Below are 22,265 nucleotides of genomic sequence, written 5' to 3' on the forward strand. Positions count from 1 at the left end.
GGAGTAATTATTTATCTGCAACCGTCAACTGAGAATGTAAATAATTTGGCCTTAACTTTAAATGGAACTCATTATGCAAATCTGTGCCAAGTAGTGATAGGAAGAGGCTTTTTTTCCTGTCACACAATATGTGCTTGTAGCCCAATATGGTCATATCCATATTCAGGAAGTACCAAGAGTGCTACTTGTTGCACAATTGTATAGTTGACTTACTGTAGAGTGGTGACTTATGTATTTTCTTCTGTAGTATTGGTGTTGGGAAATATAACATTGTGACACACATTTAGAGCTTATATTTATCTTTTACCAGTGAAAGAGACAGGAAAGACGTGTTGAAACTTCACTCACTGCCACTGCTAAACCAAGATTCAGAGAACTATCTGCACAATGCCTACTGTTAGGAGTGATTGGGGAGCGGGGTTTATAGTTCCTCTTTCTTCCTCTCCCTTTTCTAAACACTGGACTGGTTTTCATTGAGAAGATAACAAGGGGGTGTGGTTAAGCTGCGTGTTGATATAAAGGACGTCACGGTGAGGTGCGCATGCAGTTGAGTATGAGTTGAGTTAAAGACCAGAGGCGTCCTCTTCACATCTTTCCTGCGCCCGGACCCTTGTGTAAACCCAGCTCTGTTCTTCGGGGACCCATCCCCCAACCACCAAAACCTGAACTGAACCGCCAGAAGGAGCTCGTGGCTCACGAGAGCAACGCCCAGTGCTGGTGAGGCCAAGTTGGAGGGACTTAAAATGCTAGCCGGCTTGGAAACTCGGTAAGGTAGCCCACCTCCAGTCCGTCTTCCTCTGTGTCCTTCCACGTTTTCTCCTTTTCTACACCCTCCAGGTTAGGACTAGTATTGGTTCTTAGCACTGAATCCCCCAGACCTGACTAGTCCGTAACATAATTTGGGAGGCTCGTCCAGGATATGGATTCGAAGTGATTAGAGTTCAGTTAGTGAGTTACATCCAAGCATTCTGTTTGCGGGAAGAGGCACAATTGAGTTGGATTCAGCTCGGGAAAAGTTGTATGTTGCTAGGTTTAGAAGTAGGCCATGGACATACAGCTACGGGCAGAACAGCTGCTCGGTGCCAGATTCTCGTTTTAAACAGATGGTTGTGTATGTATGTAAAACTCAGCTAGCTCAGATTGCCAAAGAGCTAGAGTGGCCTGAGAATAGGTGGACGTTGCTTATTCAGAGTGTGCTTGAGGGTAAAGCTCAGGAAGCTTATGCAGCCTTAGATGCTTCTGACAGCCGAGACTATGATGCTGTGAGGAAGGTGGTTTAGGCAGACTATGAGGTGGTGCCAGAAGCCTACCGACAGAAGTTCAGGTCTCTGCAGCGAAAATCAAGTGAGACTTTCCTTGATTTGGTTAGGCAACAAGAGGTTGTGTTTGACAGGTGGTTAGCAAGTACTAACACCCATACCTTTCAAGAGTTGCGGCAACTTATACTGGGGGAGCAGTTTAAAACCAGTTTACCCCGGCACATGGAAATACATCTAAATGAGAGGGGAGTTACAGAGTTGAGAAAAGCTGCTATGGCAGCAGATTCTTATGAGTTAATGCACAGAGAAGCGCCTTGGAAAGGCAAGGTTGGCAGACAGGATAGGAGGCAGGCTGCCACTGACAGGCCTACAGAGGCTATAGCAATTAAGCCTACTCCTCCCTCCCTGTGGTTTCAAGGACCAGGGAAAAGGTATGAGAAGCCTTTTATTCCTAGAAGTGACGTCATCTGTCATTACTGCAAAAAGCCTGGCCATATAAAGTCCAGTTGTCCTGGTCTCAGGAAAAGAAATGGGGACGAGAAAATTGTGGGGTTGATAAATGCCCACACACAGATTGGTCTTTGTGAAGTGGACAGCGTGAACCTGCCATCCTGCCCAGTAGCGAAGGGGTTTGAGGGTTTTGTGTCAAGAGGGGCTGTTTCTGGGGCACCTGATAGGGAAATGGTCCCTATATCCATCCTGAGGGACACAGGGGCAACACAGTCCTTATTGGTTCAGGGTATTATAGACCTCTCGCCTGCCACCTATTTAAAAGCTTCTACACCAGTGAAGGGTGTGGGAGGGGGTTTTATTAGTGCTCCTTTGCACAGGGTATTTCTGAAGTCTAACATTGTAAATGGGCCGGTAGTGGTCGGCATTGTACCTTCCTTGCCAGTTCAAGGGGTTGCTTTTGTGTTGGGAAAGGATTTGGCCGGTACTCAGGTTTGCGTGACACCGGTTGTATGTGAGAAACCTTGTGAAGTCCCTGAGACCATGGCTTTGGAGAGAGAACACCCCGAGGTTTTTACAGCTTCTGTGGTGACGCATGCTCTGGCTGCTGAAAAAGGAAATTCCAGTGAGCAGGATGAACTGTCTGGTGGATTGGCTGATACCTTTTTCGCTAGGCTAGCTGAGGTGTCACCTTGTTCTCAGTTTTCTTGGGAAGCCCTTATATTAGAGCAGGAAAAGGATCCTTCTGTAGCTCCATTGAGACAGACAGCTGCTAGTGCTGAGGACATGAAAGAGGTAGCTGAGGGCTTCTTTATCCAAGATGGAGTCTTGTTGAGGAAATGGCGGCCTCGTGATCGTCCTGCAGAGGAGACATGGACCATTATGACTCAAGTTGTGCTGCCTGAGAGTTTTAGGAAGGAAGTCCTGCGTTTAGCCCACGAAATATCCATGGCTGGTCATTTAGGCATCCGGAAAACTCAAGAGAAAATCAGCAGACATTTCTACTGGCCCAAAATGCATAAGGATGTGGTGTCATACTGTCGTAGTTGTCATGCTTGTCAGGTTGTGGGCAAGCCCAACCAGACCATTCGAGCTGCTCCCCTCTGCCCTCTACCGGTCATGGAGGAACCCTTCTCAAGAGTAATGATTGATTGTGTTGGCCCTTTGCCAAAAACTAAGAAAGGGAATGAGTACCTCCTGACTATTATGGATGTTTCTACAAGGTTTCCAGAGGCTGTGCCATTGAAGTCCATTAAGACCAGGGTCATAGTGGAGGCTCTACTCCATTTCTTTTCTAGGGTAGGTTTATCACTAGAAGTCCAACATGATCGTGGGTCCAACTTCACTTCTAGTGCATTTCAGGAAGTGATGCATGAGCTGGGAATTAAACAAATTATGTCATCTGCCTATCATCCTCAGTCCCAAGGTGCGATCGAGAGGTACCACCAGACATTAAAGTCTATGATTAAAACCTATTGTGTTGGTTACTCAAATGACTGGGATGTAGCTATGCCATTTTTATTGTTTGCTATCAGAGACTCTGTGAATGAGGCTACAGGTTTTAGCCCTTTCGAGTTGGTTTATGGACATCAAGTGAGAGGACCGCTGAGGATGGTGAAAGAACAGCTGTTGCAGTCAGCTGGGCAGACAGACGCTCCCAGTGGGGTTTTGCAGTATGTAGCATCCTTCAAGGACCGGCTGCATACAGCTTGTGACTTGGCCAGGAATAACTTGGAAGCAGCTAAGGGAAAGATGAAGGCTCAGTATGACAAGAAGGCAGTGAAACGTACCTTCAAGGCAGGGGACCAGGTTCTGGTTTTGTTGCCCATGGGTGGAGATAAGCTAGGGGTAAAATTCTATGGTCCATATAAGGTTATCAAGAAAGTGGGTGCTTGCAGTTATGTTGTTGAGACCCCCGACCGGAGGCACAAATCACGAGTATGTCATATCAATCTCTTGAATTCTTATTATACCCGTGACACTACGTCCACAGTGTGTATAACCTCTCAAGTTGCTGTGGAAGAGGAGGCGAGTGAGGAGGATGATGTTAGGTCAGTGGAGCCTGTTACGGCTAGGCTCAAGAATTCCAGCGCCCTGGCCAATCTTAGAGAGTCACTTAGTTACCTCACTACAGAGCAGAGAGAGGATGTAGTACATCTAGTGGACCAGTATAGTTCTTTGTTTAAAGATACCCCTGGCTTGATGAAGTTAATAACCCACGATGTAGACACTGGTGAGGCAACCCCCATTAAGCAACATCTGTACAGCATTAACTCACAAAAATGGGCTCAGGTGAAGTCAGAGTTGCTTTATATGGAAGAAATTGGTGTCACTGAACAAGGCTCAAGTGAATGGAGTTCTCCCTTAGTCCCTGTCCCCAAGCCCGATTTAAGTGTACGACCTTGCATTGATTACTGAAAGGTGAATAATGTTACTAAAACTGACACGTATCCCATACCCAGGTTGGAAGACTGCATTGATAGGATCGGCAAGGCACAGTATGTGTCAAAGTTTGACTTGTTAAAAGGCTACTGGTAAGTGCCGTTGACGGAAAGGGCAAAAGATGTGTCTGCCTTTGTGATGCAGGAATGTTTGTATCGCTGTCAAGCTCTCCCGTTTGGCATGAAGAACGCGCCAGCAACCTTTCAGAGGTTAATGAATTTGGTAACCTCTGGATTGCAGAACACTGTAACCTATTTAGATGATGTGGTTTGCTATAGCTCTTCATGGTCTGATCACGTGCAACACATGAGACAGTTGTTTGAACGTCTTAAGCAAGCAGGGTTGGTAATCAACTTGCCCAAGTGTGAGATTGGAAAGGGGCAGGTCACATACTTGGGGCACCAGGTTGGCCAAGGTTCGGTGAGGCCAAGGACTGCCAAGGTGCAGGCCATTTTAGACATGCCTGTTCCAAAAACAAAACATCAGCTAATGCACCTTTTGGGCATGTGTGGATTTTATAGGCGGTTTGTCCCCAACTTCGCAGCGGTGACAACACCACTCACAAACTTGTTGAAGAAGGGAGCTAGGTTTAGCTGGTCGGCAGACTGTCAGAAAGCAATGGTTAAAGCTATCCTAGCTAGTGAACCAGTATTGGTGGCTCCAGACTTCTCTGTCCCATTCAAGCTGGCAGTGGATGCTTGTGATGTTGGAGTGGGGGCGGTGTTACTACAGACTGATGTGTCAGGGATAGATAGGCCAGTTGCCCACTTCTTTAAAAAATTGAATCGCCATCAGAAACGTTATTCTACCATTGAGAAGGAGGCCCTGGCTCTAGTTCTGGCAGTTCAACACTTTGAGGTGTATGTCTGTAGTGCTGGAGGTGATCTGGTGGTTCTCACTGACCACAACCCATTGACATTTCTATCCAAGTTCAAAACGTCCAGTCAGAATGTTCCGTTGAAGTTTAATTTTGCAACCATATAACTTGACAGTAGTGCATTTGAGCTTGCGGCTCACGAGAGCAACGCCCAGCACTGGCGAGGCCGAGTCGGAGGGACTTAAAATGCTAGCTGGCTTGGAAACTCGGTAAAGTAACCCACCTCCCGACTGTCTCTCTAATATTGGAAACCAGTCCATCTTCCTCTGTGTCCTTCCACGTTTTCTCCTTTTCTACACCCTCCAGGTTAGGACTAGTATCGGTTCCTGGCACTGAATCCCCTAGACTTGACTAGTCCGTAACACTACCAAATACCTGACTTGCAGGTTATGGCTGTATGTGTTGCCTGTGCTGTTTGTCCTTTTTCCTCTCCTGTCTCTTGCTCCGCCTAGATCTTCTACACCTGATCACTGATGGTGTACCTGGCCCAGGAAAGAAACTGCTTAAATGCTCCAGGTACCTGTGGCAGGGAGAGACTTCTGTTTTGTGGACTGTGCTCTTGTTGCCTCTCAGCTTGGGATTTTATTCAGTGTTTCTGTTGTCTTATGACAGTTGTTTGTAGTCTTTATTTATATGTCTTGGTTGTTTTGTATGTCTTTATGTTAATAAATCCCATGGTTGTGGTATTTTAAAAGGTGTTAAGAGTTTTACTTTGGGTCAGTGGTGGAGTGTTGTTCACTTTATGCATTGTAATGAATAAGTAGTATGGTGGTAATTTATTCCAGTGAACTCTGTGCTATATTAGTGCTGCACTGAATTTTAAATGTTTTTGTATTTGTTTTTGTGTGAGGAGAAGAGCTGAAGCTTGTGTGCAGAAAATCTGTGCAAGCAACATTATATTTGAGTGCAAGCACACAATTTGAGCAGAAACAGAGCAAATCTAAGCGCAAGCAGAGGCTGTTTGAGTGTGATGGCAGGGTTTTGAGGGACAAAGTACAACATTTGAACGTAAAATCAATAAATTATGCTCTCAAATTGATATACCACGCTCTTGAATAATTATAGGGAAATATCTCCACAGCCATAGCCAAAGCTCTCCCTAGGTCTTCTACACCAGATCAGTTCTCAATGAGGTGCACCTGGTCCAGGAAAGGAAGTGGTTACATGCTCCAGGTTCCTGTGGCAGGGAGAGGCTTCTGGTTTGTGGACTGTGCTCTTGCACTTGTATATTTTATTCTGTATTATTGGTGTTGTGAAATATAGCTTTGTCACACTTGATTCAGAGCTTACAAGTGTCTTGTTCTAGTGATAGAGACAGGAAAGACATGGAGAAGTCGAAATTAACTTTAAACTTCAGGCACTGCTAAACCAAGATTCAGAGAAATATCTGTGCAATGCCTAACAAATACCTGACTTATTCAAGTGTACTGTAAGCAAGTGATGCAACGGATGGATATCTTACATCACTTGACTCAGTTCATAACAGAAAGAATGTGTCACTTTGCAAAGTGCTGTCAGCATATTTGGATATCTTTGGCATCTCTATTTTGGAAATATCTAATCTTCTACATGACTCATCAGCTGTACGTACAGAAATCGTTCTAAAACATTATGATTCAAAATAATGAATCAGAACGGATGTCTTCGACAACTTTTGTGATGTTTTACCTCCTTTTCCGCTCATGGGTGTTAATGTTCCACATCAATCTTAACTATTTCCAAATAGACTTTTCTGAACGATATGTGCCCCAAACTGTTAGAATAAACAAAATAGATTAACTATATTAATTAAATGAGGAGAGGCTCGTCTCCAGGACACTTTGAACAATTTGCATCTTCACTCTTTACAATAAATTCTCTTTTGATGTAGGCCTTACATTTTAAATTCAGGACTTTTTTGGGATCCTTTTTTTTTTAGATGTTGATGGTAACCAGTTTTCATGCTTCTTGACATTGATCTCTTGTGATTCAACATTTTGCATTAAAGTCTGTACAGTATGGAGCAGCCTATAAGTATCTGTGCCAGTTTCGGATGACGATAATACTGATGAAAATTATTCTCTCAGTTTTCTCACCCTGCCTCCAAACCGCTGCTGTCTGATCAAAAGCATCCAGTCATTACACAACAGCCAGACATGATCTTAAACAGCACCGGCACACTGTCAGTCTGGCGTTTCACAATGTACTGTAAACACTTACTTTAGGGAGACTGAAGTCTGAATCAACACAACTCAGGAACTTTTGAGGGTTGCACTCAACACTGATGAACAACACAATTTATGCTTAAGGGAACTGCTATTAAAATAAACCAAATTAAAATATACATGCCTTACCAGACAAATGTTATGAATGGTATCTTTGCATAAGGTACTGTCATTGCTGGAATGATACTATTCAGATCGTCCCATGTTGACTAAGCGAGCGACTGATGAAATGTCTTAGAGTAGTTTCAGTGCAGAGGCTTGAGTCAAGTCAGGAATTAGTCAAGTCGGGAACACTGAGACAGTGACTCCGCTGTCCGAATAACGCACATACATACAGTCAAAGGTTATTACAGGATACATTTCTGTACCATTTTTGTTCATCAGATTCTTCCAATGTTCAGATATCAATGTATTGTGGTGGAGCTGATTAGTTAAACCACTAAAAAAGCATGCAGTTACAACCTCTGGCTCTGTTGCAGGCATTACTAAAAAGAAGGTGACATTGCATTTTTTAATAAAAGGGCTGCTCTATTTTAACCTGTGTGTTAGTTCTGTTTTATATGTGGTTGCATGTGTGACAAGTGAGATTGCTGTCACATGCATGTGTGTGTGAGTGCTTGTGCAAGTGTGCATATGCCATGAGGGTGAGGCTGGCTAGTTACAGTTACGGTAAGTTAAGATACAGCAGGGCTGCTGCTGGTAAGTGATGTATATGGGTCACGTTTGAGGTTAGTGCATCAGCCTGTTGAGTTTACACTCTAGTGGTTCCCCACATACATATAGAGTGCAGTAATGCAGGATGTGATGTACTCAGCAGTTTACCATTCCTAATAAATGGCACATGAAAACGACTGTATCATCTTGTGCAATAAAATCAAAAGAGGCCATGAATATCATCAAGTCATTTATTCATCTGAAACAATACAAAACATAAAATAAATACCAAAATACATAATTAAAATAAATAACACAGCTTTGGCACTTTTGGTTGTGACTTCATATGGGTAGGACTCAATATGATTCCAAACAGAAACTTGTCCTCAGGACAAAGGAGTATCTTGTCTATCTAGTCTCAAAACTATAAAGACATCCGTTAAGCATCAGTTTATGAAAGTAAACCATCATCAAGCAACAGTCATACCACTGTAAACAATGTGTTGAATGCAAATGAGTGCAAGAGTGTATGACTATCTTTTCTTTCCTGAGATGAACAAGATTGTGTTTTGATTAGGGTCATCAGGTCTTCAAGCAGAGGCCCCATGGCTTGTGCTCCGTTTAGAAGCCAGATATGTCTCAATGTAGTTAAACAGCAGACCCAGTTCGCCCATAGCCTTATAAAGACCTTTATTCTCCATCTGTGGACAAACACATAATTCAGTTTAATGAAAGCATCATAATATAAAGCATGCATATGTATGTACATACATTGTATATTTTTTATCATCAAAACTGAGATCTTGACACTCACCTGAGTGTATGTAGAGTTAATGTTTCTGATGTCAAAATGCTGCTTGCAGTGGAAATAATGTCTCTGTAAGCGGAACAATAGAGAGATGTTAACACAGGAGTTACCAACTTTCAGTAGACTGTCATGCTCTGAATTCAATCCCTACACTGCCCGTTCCCCAACCCCATTAATAAGATGGTTATTATTAACTAGCAAAAGTTTTGGTTGGGATGTGGGTCTGCCAGTCCAGCAATGGAGCAAGGATTTCTATGCAGCCTAAGAGGCAGAGCGCAGGGCAAGAAACTCATAAGTAGCGGCTGCACCCCTTCCCTGCACCCCTTCCCTTCAACTGGATGGTGCACGGCTATGCATGCTAGGAATCACTGACTAATGCAACATTATAGTCTGTCCTGTGAGCCTCCTCTGAACTCGAACCCTTTCCTGTCATATTCAACCATTTGCCGCATGTCAAGTGTGGGAATGTTTTTGATATTTTAGGATTTGGCCCAAAACCAGGAAGGTGGTTTCGGTGGTTTGGCTGAGGGAGACAGAGTTTTATCCGAGTGACGGCTAATCGCACTTATTCCCGAAAAGCATGACATCTTGGTTGATGAACGTATGAAAACAGAAACGGACTTACACACGTGTTTTATTAGAAACTATTATAACTAATAGTCTACGCGTCCAAATGTAACCAGAACAGTACAGTACAATATTTACTTGAAAATCTACTTAAAACTTGAGGATCCATTTTAATTCTGGTCTTCACAAAATATCACAGCGATTTTGCACAAGAACATCAATAATCATCCAGTCACTAATATGTGCCGCACTGGCTGCTGTACGACTACATCGGAGCCTACAGCGGCGCGTAAATAGCGCGTATTTACATCTTTATCCTACTGTAGGAGCAACACGTGCGCCAGATACTCACACATTTGGTGACATCAGCCTTGAGCTGGTCGAAGATCTGCTGTATGGACTCCATGTGGGGCTTTAGGTTCTTTGTGTCCTCCGTCACTCCGGCCACGGCTGTCGGCAGAACCGTGCTCAGGTAAAACTCCAGTATGCTGTTCATGGTGTGGCAGGCAAACGGGCTCTGAGGGAGGGAAGAAAACACCAGCCTGGTTACATGATGTCGTTTAACTCTTTACTGGTGTGCACGATGCTCTCCTGCTGCTGCTGAGCTGTCTGTGCTTCTACGCATTGCGTATTTTCAGTCAGATTCAACCATAAAAAAGGAACTTAGAGTTGAAGGGGAACTTACTTTAAAAGAGTCCTCGACTGACTGGTCTAGCAGCGCTTCGTCCAGGTCATCATTTGCCTCCTGTAGACATAAAAAAGTTTGAGCTCAATGTGCTGTGTGAGATAGTGTCAACACCAACACAGGCGCAGACAGGCAGAGGTGAGAAAGTGCAGCATCATCATCTGGTGACTGGCGGGACATTTATCTAAATCATGCTGCACGCACTATCAGGGTATCTGCATGAGCGATTTGCAGAGCATATGCTGCGCTTTTGCATACTTACATAAAAGTCTCTGATCTGGGAATAGTCCTCTCGCAGCTTCTTGAGCCTGACAGGGAAGCTCTCCACAAAACGACAGCACTGGTTGTTGCAAGTTGGAGTGGACCAAGCATTGCTGAAGAACGACAAGAGAACCAAGACGGACATGAGGAGAGATCGAGGAGTCATGCTGGTGGACAAGCTGCTGAAGTCTTCTGGCTGGAGAGAAAGGAAGAGTCGGTCCTCAGGAGTAGAAGATGCTGCTGGTTCAATGGACTCAGTGGACGTAGATGAGACCTCTGAGAGGAGAATTCTTCTTGTTGGTATCTTGCTGAAGAGTTCAGAAGAGACAAGTGCATATTTCTGGACCATCTCGTGTCTTAATATATAGCCAAATTGTGACAGACACCTGAGGGAGGAGACTGACTGGAAGAGAAACGGTTAAACATGCTTCATACATGCGGGGGATTTTTTTTCTTGAGAATCATACATCACACATGGACTAATCCTCCCATGAGATGGGCTGGTACTATTAATAGATTGCAAGATCTTGAGCTCTCAAGGAAAAAAAAAGTTTGGGTCAGCACTATTTTATATAATATAATATAATATAATATAATATAATATAATATAATATAATATAATATAATATAATATAATATAATATAATATACCAATATATTTGTATAATATATCTGCAATAAATTCTACATTTATGAAGCTTATAAATTTTCAGTTTTTGTTGACATTCTCAGAGAGGTGATACTTCTACTTTGTTCATTATTGAGGTTGTAGTGGGTAGTGTGCTGGGTTGCATTATATTGAAAAGTGTTCCTAATATTTTGCCCCCTTCATGTATGTTAATGGAGTGGACAAAATATTAGGAACATCATTCATTATAACGTACCCCAGTACACCATCACCAACCTCAATAATAGACATAAAGCAGAATTATTGGATTGCATTAGGGTGCAATATACACACACACACACACACACAGGTATAGATTTATTTATATATATACACAGACAGGTGACAAATTAAAGGAAAAACCAGCACAGGTCTGAATGCTTGACCCTTACAGTGAGGGTATCTGGTGGCTCTGTTATGCTGCAGGGGGCATTTTGCTGGCATGGTTTGGGTCCACTTGTCCCCTTAGAGGGAAGACTCACTGCAAATCAATACAAAGTTGTTCTGAGTGAACAGATCCTGAACAGATATAGAGTGGATGAACAAAGAGGTGGACTGGAATAATATGATTTGGTACAGAGTGTCTTTTTGACTTGTGTTGTTTTTGTTTGTTGTTATTGTTTCTATGCAAGTTATATTTATTCTCTTGCGTTGTTTTGAATGTTTTTTGGTTTTGATTTCATCGATAAAGTATAAAAAAAGGGAGTAGGACTAGAAAAGTTCTTTACTTCATCCTATGTTATTTTAACATGTTTGAAATAAAAATTATCGTAATATAATCTAATCCTATGATGAAACTTTTCTATCACATGCTATGGCCTCCACTGACACCACCAGATCTTAACCCAATTGAATACTTGTGAGATTTAGGACCACTCTCGACCACCATCATCAAAACACCAAATGAGGGAATATCTTTTGGGATCAGAGACTCTTTCAGAGATCTTTTTGAGTTCAGAGACTCTAGAATCAGTGCCAAGGTGCATTGAAGCTGTTCTGGCAGCATATGAATATATATATATATATATATATATATATATATACATATGTATGTATGTATGTATGTATGTATGTATGTAAGTGTGAATACGGTTTTTGTAGTAGTATTATTACTGACTATACAGAGGGAATATCTGTCCTACACTAGACACACAGACTTTACCCACTAAACTAGAACTTAAAATTGATACTAAGTACAGAATTATTAATTTAGAGACTGAAATTGCAGTAAAGGCTGTCAACCACATTATTATTCCATGCATTCAGAATAACAGAGGAAATAGTGCCACTCAGATGGAAATGGTATTAGGTTGTGGTTTGAGTCTGCTGACGCTGTGGATTCCCTCTCTGTCAGACATGCGTAAATAAGACTCACAAGAGTGAAGACAGGTGACATCTACTTGTCTTTGCTTTTGGCTGTGAGTAAGTGACAGGAGTCATGGTATTCTTTCTAGAGATTCCATTGTCTTCATCAAAAAGCACAAAGTTGGTGCAGTTTTCATATGAGTGGGCAAAAAATTAGAAGAAGTGGTTTGGGACTCTTAGTGGTGGCAGCATAAGCATTTTCAGTTGTATGGAATGTCCACTTTTCCTTATCTGGTTGTCCACCTTGTGTTGAGCAACACTGGTATTTCGAAGACTGTTGTAGGGGAAATCATCCCTGCTCATTATCATTGCAGACATGATGAAGACTTCACAATCTGTGCCAATAAACTTCAGCATGATTTATTTTGGGTCATGTTCAAGTTCATGTTTATTCACCGGATGAGGCTTGTGTCATACTGAAGATAACACAATGTACTTCTCACAAATGTGTGCTATCAGATTAATCAAGATTTCAATTCAGAGATGAACACCACATTATCCGGTGCATGTGCTCACAAGACTAACAGATACCATAAGATTCAAAGCTTTAAGTCAACATGCATGTCTTATAGGCTTTTGTTAGTTCTGAATTTTAAAAGTTGTGACAGTTAAGTATTAGCAACATGGATGGTGAGCAAATATTACAACAGAAAAACATTTTAAACTTTTAAAAAAAAATTATTGGTCAAAACCAGCCAAAACATAAGAAATGCAAGAAAGTGGATTTGTCATTTTCTTTTCCCTTTATTTGACAGGTTAAAAGTCTTGTTAATCTCATTTTCAAGAGAGACCCAGGAAAGGGGGCAGCATTAAAACCTAATGATAGTTCATATATGAAATTAAGATTAGTCAGCAGTAACCAGTTTATGGGAAACATCTCTTACTGTTGCACAGACTGTGTGTGTGTGTCAGTATGCATGTCTGCTGTTTGCATTTAGCTGTGTGATATCATGATTTCATGTGGTTGCAGTTGCATTTTTAGATGCTTCTGACCAGTATGCTGGTATCTCAGTTGTGGGTTTGTTCCTGTCTGAGAAAGAGATTTTGAATCTCCTATTTTGTCATATAGTTTTTACATAAAGTTTTTAGCTATTAGTCAGAGCACTTCTCTGTCACACACAACTCATTATCAAACCTGGCATATACTTAAAGTGACCAGAGAAACTGCTTAGTGATAAAAAAAATCAACTTCCTCTCTCGTGCACAATCACTGAGGTCTCCAGACAGCTACTTTTCACAGAACTGCCATGTCAAGAAAGTATGAATATTTCATATTAATGCATTAACAGTGATATTACTAGTTCTGTCTGTCACAAGATATTTATATTCTTCCTTGCCATTGTTGCCAAGCGCTTGCTCAAGGGGGAATTGTTGGGTCTCTGTAAATTAAAGAGTACGGTCTAGACCTGCTCTGTGTGAAAAGTGCCCTGAGATAACTTTTGGTATGATTTGGCGATATATAAATAAATAAATTGAATTGAAAAAAAAATTGAATAACAGTTGATGTTAAAAAACAAACCGACCACATAACATTTCTCTATCTTTATATACATTTCTCTCTCATTTTACCAGAAACACCAAAGTGAGAAAAGACTAAACTGACAAAGAAATTAGTGAGATCATCACCGCAGAGTGTAGGATTTGGAGAGTATGAGAATCAAGAGGATTTTTCTATTTTTTTTCTTTTCAGTTTTGTACTTTTTACTTTTCTGCTCAATCTAATCTAATCAGTTAATCTCCATGATATAATCATTATATCATGGAGATTAACTGATTAGATTTTGAGGTCACAGACTTGTGAGTTTGAGAACGGGCTGACCCAGTGGAGGCCTCAAATGAGCAAGTTAATTGAGTTAGAAATATTTCTCTCATAACTTCCTCTGATCAAATTATTTCCTGCTGCCAGCTCTACCAGGAATTGGTGCCCCCCTCTATGTCTTTCCTTTTCAGCATCAGCACAATGTTATCTGAGATAATTGGGTGTTAAAATGGTGAGGGTGTTCTCTCTGGTTTCACCCCTGTACCTCCTAAACTCAGTTTCTGATGTCGTCATTAACCAGTGATCAGAATCTGAAGTCAGCAATACTGCTGCACATTAACTGAAACCTGACATGAATCACAGTGGAACACAAGATTACACTGAAGTGAATTTAACCACAAATCTAAAAGAATGATCTCTTAAGATTATGGATGCTGGTTGCTGTTTGATCATCTTAACTGCAAATTCTTGTGCTTTGCAGGCCAGAAGATGAGCTGCACGTTGAACTTGATGTGCTTTTACATTTCCACCACCTTATGCGTCACATTTTCTGTGTTTGTGTGTGCATATTTTGTGTCTGCATAGTGTACTTGCAACTTAGAGGAAATCTATCTGTCTTTACAAATAGGTTCACCACATTCTTCTTTCACTTTCACACAGGTTGTCTGTTTGACTTTGTGTGTGTGTGTGTGTGCGTGCGTGTGAGTGTGTGTAGCATTGAATCCTTGAGAGTTCTGTTTCTGTTATTGTTTATGTTGAGCGACTTTTGTTGTGTAAACATAAAAAAGTGTAGTGAAGAGTTGTGTCTATAGAAGGATTCAAAGTAAAGAGCAAACTATGAGAAATATATATGAGGTGGCCTGGGGTCATTACACAAGGGTGACACCGTCCTGCCCAATCACTCACCCAGGCACACCCAGTACTGATCTCTGGTTGGGCGGATGCACAGAAGGGAAAGGATTTCCTGTGAATGACCTACAGAGACCTGTTTGGACATAAGATGAAATTTTTAGTCATTGTGAAAAATCCCACTGAGAGCCAGCTTTCCTCCCAATTCAGCCATCATGGTCAATGTGAACTGTCCTCTGGTTGGCATATTACCCACATCACCCTCCTGTGGATCTGAACAACTGTATATCTCTGGTAGATCTTTTGATGTAAATGTGATGGAAATTATGGGCAAACTTAGGAAACCAATCAAATATAGCATGCAAATGTGACCTTAAATAACTATGCAGAAAGAGAGATAACAGGAGAGACTTCCTCTGAAACCTTATAAATTTTGCAGAGCTGAGCAAGAAACATTCAATGAATGTATTTCTGTAACCTGAAACTAAGTAGCTTTGTCCTTCTGCTGAGCAAGCATCTTCTCAGGGGGAGACGAAACTTCAAAATTCCATCTGTCATCAACCTTCAGTTTGACCTGTACATTATCAGCAAAGTAGGATTAAATTAGACCCAGATTAAGCCTTCCGGTTCCATCAGTGATTGATACACTCCAGTGCGATGCTCCCAAACGTATGACAATTCATTCTCCACACTGTTTTTATGTGTGTTTGGGTGCAAGTACGTAAGCACATGCGTACATTATCTATCCGCATATGTGCCTGTGATGGTGTTAACCGCACTTATGTAAGCACCGCTCATTGTGACAGCTCATATTTTCCCATCGTGTTTAAACAGCTGAATGCTGAATTAGTGAAAGTAAAAAATAACACAGTTTCTCAATGCAATTTAAATGATGAATCACTGTTTCATTGACTTTTCACATATTAATTTGGTTCTCTGTCTGCCTACACTAAGATGTGAAGCTAGATAGAAAACATTCATGTTGCTGCTAATAAGAATTATAGTATTTTTGTTGCTGTCGATTAGTTTTAATGAGTCTATTTATGCCTGATGAAAATCATCTTTCCATTGACTGTTACTGCTGATGGTTTCTAATCAAGACCCAAAGTGGTTGATAAAAGTGTCCCACAAGGATCAATTTTAGGCCTCCTGCTATTTACTCTGGACATAAATAATATTTATTTTCCAAATGCATTGCAATGTCCGGTTTTATGCTGACAATACCATCTTATCATACCGCATGCCATCAGCCCTTTGTTCAGTAAACCAATCCTTCTCCAGATTACAGTCTGCTTCTGACAACTTCCAGACCTCTTTAATTATATTTACTTATAAAATGTGTTCCAAACTCAGTCTGTAATGGATTGAAACACATTAGCCACTTAAAGGTATAAAGAATATTTTTATTGCTGGAACTGGTTGCTAAACAACCCAAAAAACATGTAAACATTTATGTTGTGTTAACTAATACATATTAATATTAAATAATTAAACAGTAAAAAATAAAATGTTAGGCCGAGTGGTGCTTTGTGATGAATGCTGAAGCTAGTATTGCAACATGCTCACAATGACAATGCTAACATGCTGATGTTTAGTGGGTATGTTTACCATGTTCACCATCTTAGTTTAGCATGTTAGCATGCTAACATTGGCTAATTAGCAGTATATTCAAAGTACAACTGAGGCTGATGGGAATGTCATTAGTTTTGTTAGTATTTGACAAATAAACCGTTTAAGTTTGATCTGATGATGGTGCTATATGAAAAGTTAAGGGATCACCAAAGTCAGTAGGATTCATCCCATGGGGACCATGCCTGTGCAAAATTTCATGGCAACCCATTCAGTAATTGTTGAGATACTTCAATCTGGACCAAAGTAGTGGATAGTGTGGAATGGTAGTGGTACAAGTAATATCAGATAAGCATTAGATCGGAGCTTGGGGATTAATAGACTTCAGGCAGTCCCTCCAGCCTCTCTAGCCTGTCCAGTTCTCCCATGACATTCTGTGTCACCTGGTTTATTTGTAAACTGCTCAGAGTAAAGGAGAGAGAAATGGAGAAAAGACAGAGAGACAGTGTAAAAATGGGCTCAGTAATGGGCATGACGGATACAGTCTTCTAATAGCTTAATCTTACTGTGTAGGTGTGTTTAGTTAATGGAAGTTTGAGTTCATGTGTTTGTGTGGGGAGTTACATCTTTCGAGTCTGTAGTTACGCACCTTAAAATTTCCATTTACTTATTTAATCATCCAGAGCAGTCATTACAATCTTAAAATGTCTGTTGGTGACATGACGTAACTAAAATATTGAAATATTTCCGACATAGAATACCAGAAGATCAGGCATCAAACATAGTCCATGACTGCTGAAACCAAAATACATTTCTCTCTGGGCTTACTCCTTAGCACCCTCTGCAGTATACTGTGAGAACAATATACAGTATTGCAGGGAGTCAATTGTTCTGTGTTTTCTCCTCATAGTGGCAGTGCTGAGCAGAGCAGATTACATTATTTATGCAATGTAATACCTATGCACTTTTTAATAAAAGCACACCCAGGAGACGCATTAAACAGCCCCTCCTGATAGATACACCCAAATGTCAAATTACAGCAACTCTCACACTCATATACTGTTTATATACTATACTGTTTTAAAACATTAACTGAGGACAGCAAAGATCATAATCACTACATGGTTTAAACAACACAATAGCTCACCTGAACATCCTTCGTCAATGAAGTTTCACTCCTATCTCACTGTCTACTTTTGTCTGTAATGTAAATTATCACAAAAGAACTAGTAAGAAACTTAAAGGGTGTCATAGACAGTGGGCAAACACACCACTCTATTTATTAAAATTGTGTCAGAATACTGACACACACATGTGTACACTGTGTCTAAGTATATTTTCTAGGTGGACATGCTACAGTTGAGCCACAGTTGATGCAATGTTACAATCTGTCCTGTGAGCCATCACTGAACTCTTCCCCTTTCTGTCACAATCAGCCATTAAGTCATGTCAAGAGAGGGCATGTTTTGACAGTTTGACAACGTATGAAAACAGAAACTGATTGCTTTATGAGCAACATTAAAGTGTAGACATGTGGCTTTTAGTTGCTCATAGTGCTAATAGTACACTTGTCCAATTTAATATTTCACCACAGGGAAAAAATAGCTTGAATATGACTGTGAATTATTTTTTAAGTTCTCACAGCTGGAGTGTTCAGTGCAAGTATGCCATGTTGAATCTTGAATTAAGACAGGTATTTCTCCTGTCAAGTCCTACTGTTTTCAGAGAGTCAGTTCAATGGCTTTCAAACCCCAATATCATCATTTTCCATCCCTAATAGAGAAGACTGCTGTTTGGGTCATAACAGTTCAGAAATTCATTACTAATGGATGCTGCAGGTCAACAGGTTTGTGCTACATGGGAATAGTAGGGGAGAACGGGGTAAATAGAGCCAGTGGGTAAAATGAACCACCCACTTAATCTAGGTAACCATAAACAAAAGTAATCATGTGACCACAAATTAAGAAAGTATAGTTCACATAACTCAATCCATCTTGGACTCAAGCACATGGAGAGAGTGGTCAGCAAAACAGAGCAAAAAAAAAGATTTTTGTTATGCCAAGTGAATTCATCATGTTACTAAAGTTATCAGTCTTGTATCTAAATTAAAATAGATAACTTTGGGACATTATTACATGTTAATTTAAATCAGTGTAAGCTATAAAACAAGGTCATAAACTGAGCTTAATTGTGGATTTGAGCCACTGTGTGAAACGGTTCTGCCAAAATGGAGGTAATGGGGTAAAACGTGCCAGCGATGTTGGGGTAAGTTGAGTCAATGGCTCAATTTACCCCCCAGAATTATTTTCTGATATTCTAGAGACTAGAGACACTGTTCATGTTAATGTTTGATCACTGTTATAAGTGTTACAATGTTGATGAATAAATACATAATTGTTGACTAATGTTAAGTTTAAGCTGCACAAAAACATGCTGTACATACAGACGGGTGACAAATTAAAGGAAAAGCCAACATAAAGTGTCTTAGTAAGGAGTTGGGCCACCATTGGCTGCCAGAACAGCTTTGGTACACCTTGGCATTGATTCTACAAGTCTCTGAACTCTTCTGGAGGGATGAACACCATTCTTCAAAAAGATATTCCCTCATTTTGATGATGGTGGCAAAGGACGCTGTCTAACACCTCAGTCCAAAATCTCCCATAGGTTTCAATTGGTATTATATTATAATATTATATATTATTATAATAGTGACCCTTCCCTCTAAGGGGACAAGTGGACCCAAACCATGCCAGCAAAATGCCCCCCACAGCATAACGGAGCCACCAGTTCCCCTCACTGTAGGGGTCAAGCATTCAGACCTGGACCAGTTTTTCCTTTAACTTGTCACCTGTTGTAGGCACAAGGGATGTATTTGGTCAGCATGCCTGTCACTTGGTCACTGGGAGTAGTGAGTGTGTCTGTGTGTCATCGGGGAAGTGCAATACTAATTGAGGTCATCTTCTGCACCTGCTTTTCATTCAGTTTTGTTCGTAACAGAGTGGGCGAGTAGAGGCCGATAATTTCTGTTGTCCGCTATCTCTATATAGCTGTCCTTTTGTAACATCTTGGCAGAGCATCTGGGTCGTCAAAGTGTTTTTTTTTTATCATCGGGTCAAATAAACACCCTTAAATGCAGTTACAGACTCATGCTTTTTGTTTGGACACAGCGCGTCGGACAGATCTCCTTACATTACCCTCTCAGCGGGCAATGGTAAAGTTTTGACTTTCGATGGTCGCAGCTGCACTTGTCTTTATACACACAAGCACATTTACACACACATTCTTTCTGTAGCTAAGACACAAAGATCACAGTTTAAACTTTATTGGAAATGTTTAGGTAACATGTCGAACAACAGGACACAAACATATCATTTTACTTAAAAGTATGTGTTTTTGCCTTTGTTAAATTGATGGCATTAATAAAGTTAAAATTATTAATTATCTCAAAAGTGTTTCATTTTGTGTCATCAGTATTTAGTGGTAGCATTAATTACCCCTAGAGCGCTCAATTTACCCCTACCTTGGGGTAAGTTGTGCCATAGGACTAACTTTTTTCAATAGGTCATTGTTCTAAAATCATAATAATCAGATAACTTGTTTTCATTTCCTTGGGTACACAACAACCTGAGGTATATGTATTAACTATTACATGAAACAAATACACAATACACAGTAAAATCATCTGTTCTCCTCTACTTAAATAGTAGTCTTTGACCTGGGAAAAGTCCTCTGGCAGCTTCTTGACTTCTGATGCAGAAGCCCCCCACAGAAACTCCATGTGGGGCTTTAGGTCATTGGTGTCCTCCGTCACTTCGGCCATGGCTGTCGGCAGAACCGTGCTCAGGTAAAACTCCAGTATGCTGTTCATGGTGTGGCAGGCAAACGGGCTCTGAGGGAGGGAAGAAAACACCAGCCTGGTTACATGATGTCGTTTAACTCTTTACTGGTGTGCACGATGCTCTCCTGCTGCTGCTGAGCTGTCTGTGCTTCTACGCATTGCATTTTGAGTCAGATTCAACCATAAAAAAGGAACTTAGAGTAGAAGGGGAACTTACTTTAAAAGAGTCCTCGACTGACTGGTCTAGCAGCGCTTCGTCCAGGTCATCATTTGCCTCCTGTAGACATAAAAAAGTTTGAGCTCAATGTGCTGTGTGAGATAGTGTCAACACCAACACAGGCGCAGACAGGCAGAGGTGAGAAAGTGCAGCATCATCATCTGGTGACTGGCGGGACATTTATCTAAATCATGCTGCACGCACTATCAGGGTATCTGCATGAGCGATTTGCAGAGCATATGCTGCGCTTTTGCATACTTACATAAAAGTCTCTGATCTGGGAATAGTCCTCTCGCAGCTTCCTGAGCCTGACAAGGAAGCTCTCCACAAAACGACAGCACTGGTTGTTGCAAGTTGGAGTGGACCAAGCATTGCTGAAGAACGACAAGAGAACCAGGACGGACATGAGGAGAGATCGAGGAGTCATGCTGGTGGACAAGCTGCTGAAGTCTTCTGGCTGGAGAGAAAGGAAGAGTCGGTCCTCAGGAGTAGAAGATGCTGCTGGTTCAATGGACTCAGTGGACGTAGATGAGACCTCTGAGAGGAGAATTCTTCTTGTTATCTTGCTGAAGAGTTCAGAAGAGACAAGTGCATATTTCTGGACCATCTCGTGTCTTAATATATAGCCAAATTGTGACAGACACCTGAGGGAGGAGACTGACTGGAAGAGAAACGGTTAAACATGCTTCATACATGCGGGGGATTTTTTTTCTTGGGAATCATACATCACACATGGACTAATCCTCCCATGGGATGGGCTGGTACTATTAATAGATTGCAAGATCTTGAGCTCTCAAGGAAAAAAAAAGTTTGGGTCAGCACTATTTTATATAATATAATATAATATAATATAATATAATATAATATAATATAATATAATATAATATAATATACCAATATATTTGTATAATATATCTGCAATAAATTCTACATTTATGAAGCTTATAAATTTTCAGTTTTTGTTGACATTCTCAGAGAGGTGATACTTCTACTTTGTTCATTATTGAGGTTGTAGTGGGTAGTGTGCTGGTTTGCATTATATTGAAAAGTGTTCCTAATATTTTGCCCCCTTCATGTATGTTAAGGGAGTGGACAAAATATTAGGAACATCATTCATTATAACGTACCCCAGTACACCATCACCAACCTCAATAATAGACATAAAGCAGAATTATTGGATTGCATTAGGGTGCACAGGTATACCTAATTAAGTGGTCGGTGAGTATATATATATGTGTATACTATATGTGTGTGTGTGTGTATATATATATATATACACACACACACACACACACACACACACACACAGGTATAGATTTATTTATATATATACACAGCCAGGTGACAAATTAAAGGAAAACCAGCACAGGTCTGAATGCTTGACCCTTACAGTGAGGGTATCTGGTGGCTCTGTTATGCTGCGGGGGGCATTTTGCTGGCATGGTTTGGGTCCACTTGTCCCCTTAGAGGGAAGACTCACTGCAAATCAATACAAAGTTGTTCTGAGTGAACAGATCCTGAACAGATATAGAGTGGATGAACAAAGAGGTGGACTGGAATAATATGATTTGGTACAGAGTGTCTTTTTGACTTGTGTTGTTTTTGTTTGTTGTTATTGTTTCTATGCAAGTTATATTTATTCTCTTGCGTTGTTTTGAATGTTTTTTGGTTTTGATTTCATCGATAAAGTATAAAAAAAGGGAGTAGGACTAGAAAAGTTCTTTACTTCATCCTATGTTATTTTAACATGTTTGAAATAAAAATAATCGTAATATAATCTAATCCTATGATGAA

At 40.7% G+C, this 22,265-nt stretch overlaps 2 protein-coding genes across 2 annotated transcripts; both read right to left on the reverse strand.

The window, feature by feature from the left end:
• Nucleotides 1–8,132: 8,132 nt before the first annotated feature.
• il10 (interleukin 10) lies at nucleotides 8,133–10,763 on the reverse strand. The gene is made up of 5 exons (XM_042406646.1): nucleotides 10,209–10,763; nucleotides 9,947–10,006; nucleotides 9,614–9,778; nucleotides 8,701–8,763; nucleotides 8,133–8,587 (listed from the first exon to the last, which is right to left on the reverse strand). Exons 1-5 carry the CDS (start codon nucleotides 10,554–10,556, stop codon nucleotides 8,477–8,479), a joined length of 747 nt encoding a protein of 248 aa, XP_042262580.1. The 5' UTR covers nucleotides 10,557–10,763; the 3' UTR covers nucleotides 8,133–8,476.
• Nucleotides 10,764–14,896: 4,133 nt separating this feature from the next.
• On the reverse strand, nucleotides 14,897–21,280 carry LOC121891220. Its single transcript, XM_042404047.1, has 4 exons — nucleotides 20,734–21,280; nucleotides 20,472–20,531; nucleotides 20,033–20,305; nucleotides 14,897–14,983 (listed from the first exon to the last, which is right to left on the reverse strand). Exons 1-4 carry the CDS (start codon nucleotides 21,076–21,078, stop codon nucleotides 14,897–14,899), a joined length of 765 nt encoding a protein of 254 aa, XP_042259981.1. The 5' UTR covers nucleotides 21,079–21,280.
• Between the last annotated feature and the right edge of the window lie 985 nt (nucleotides 21,281–22,265).

The sequence above is a fragment of the Thunnus maccoyii genome, chromosome 3, assembly GCF_910596095.1.
Source record: "Thunnus maccoyii chromosome 3, fThuMac1.1, whole genome shotgun sequence".
NCBI classification, from domain to species: Eukaryota; Metazoa; Chordata; class Actinopteri; order Scombriformes; family Scombridae; genus Thunnus; species Thunnus maccoyii.

Coding starts and splice junctions, on each gene's coding strand:
- LOC121891220 (XM_042404047.1), bottom strand. CDS start 21,078: ATGGTCCAGAAATATGCACTTGTCTCTTCTGAACTCTTCAGCAAGATA. Junction 20,306..20,471: donor CAGTCGAGGACTCTTTTAAA/GTAAGTTCCCCT, acceptor TCCCTCCCTCAG/AGCCCGTTTGCCTGCCACAC. Junction 14,984..20,032: donor CATATACCTCAGGTTGTTGT/GTACCCAAGGAA, acceptor ATGTCCAAACAG/GTCTCTGTAGGTCATTCACA.
- il10 (XM_042406646.1), bottom strand. CDS start 10,556: ATGGTCCAGAAATATGCACTTGTCTCTTCTGAACTCTTCAGCAAGATA. Junction 10,007..10,208: donor CCCAGATCAGAGACTTTTAT/GTAAGTATGCAA, acceptor TTATGTCTACAG/GAGGCAAATGATGACCTGGA. Junction 8,588..8,700: donor TTAACTCTACATACACTCAG/GTGAGTGTCAAG, acceptor GTTTGTCCACAG/ATGGAGAATAAAGGTCTTTA.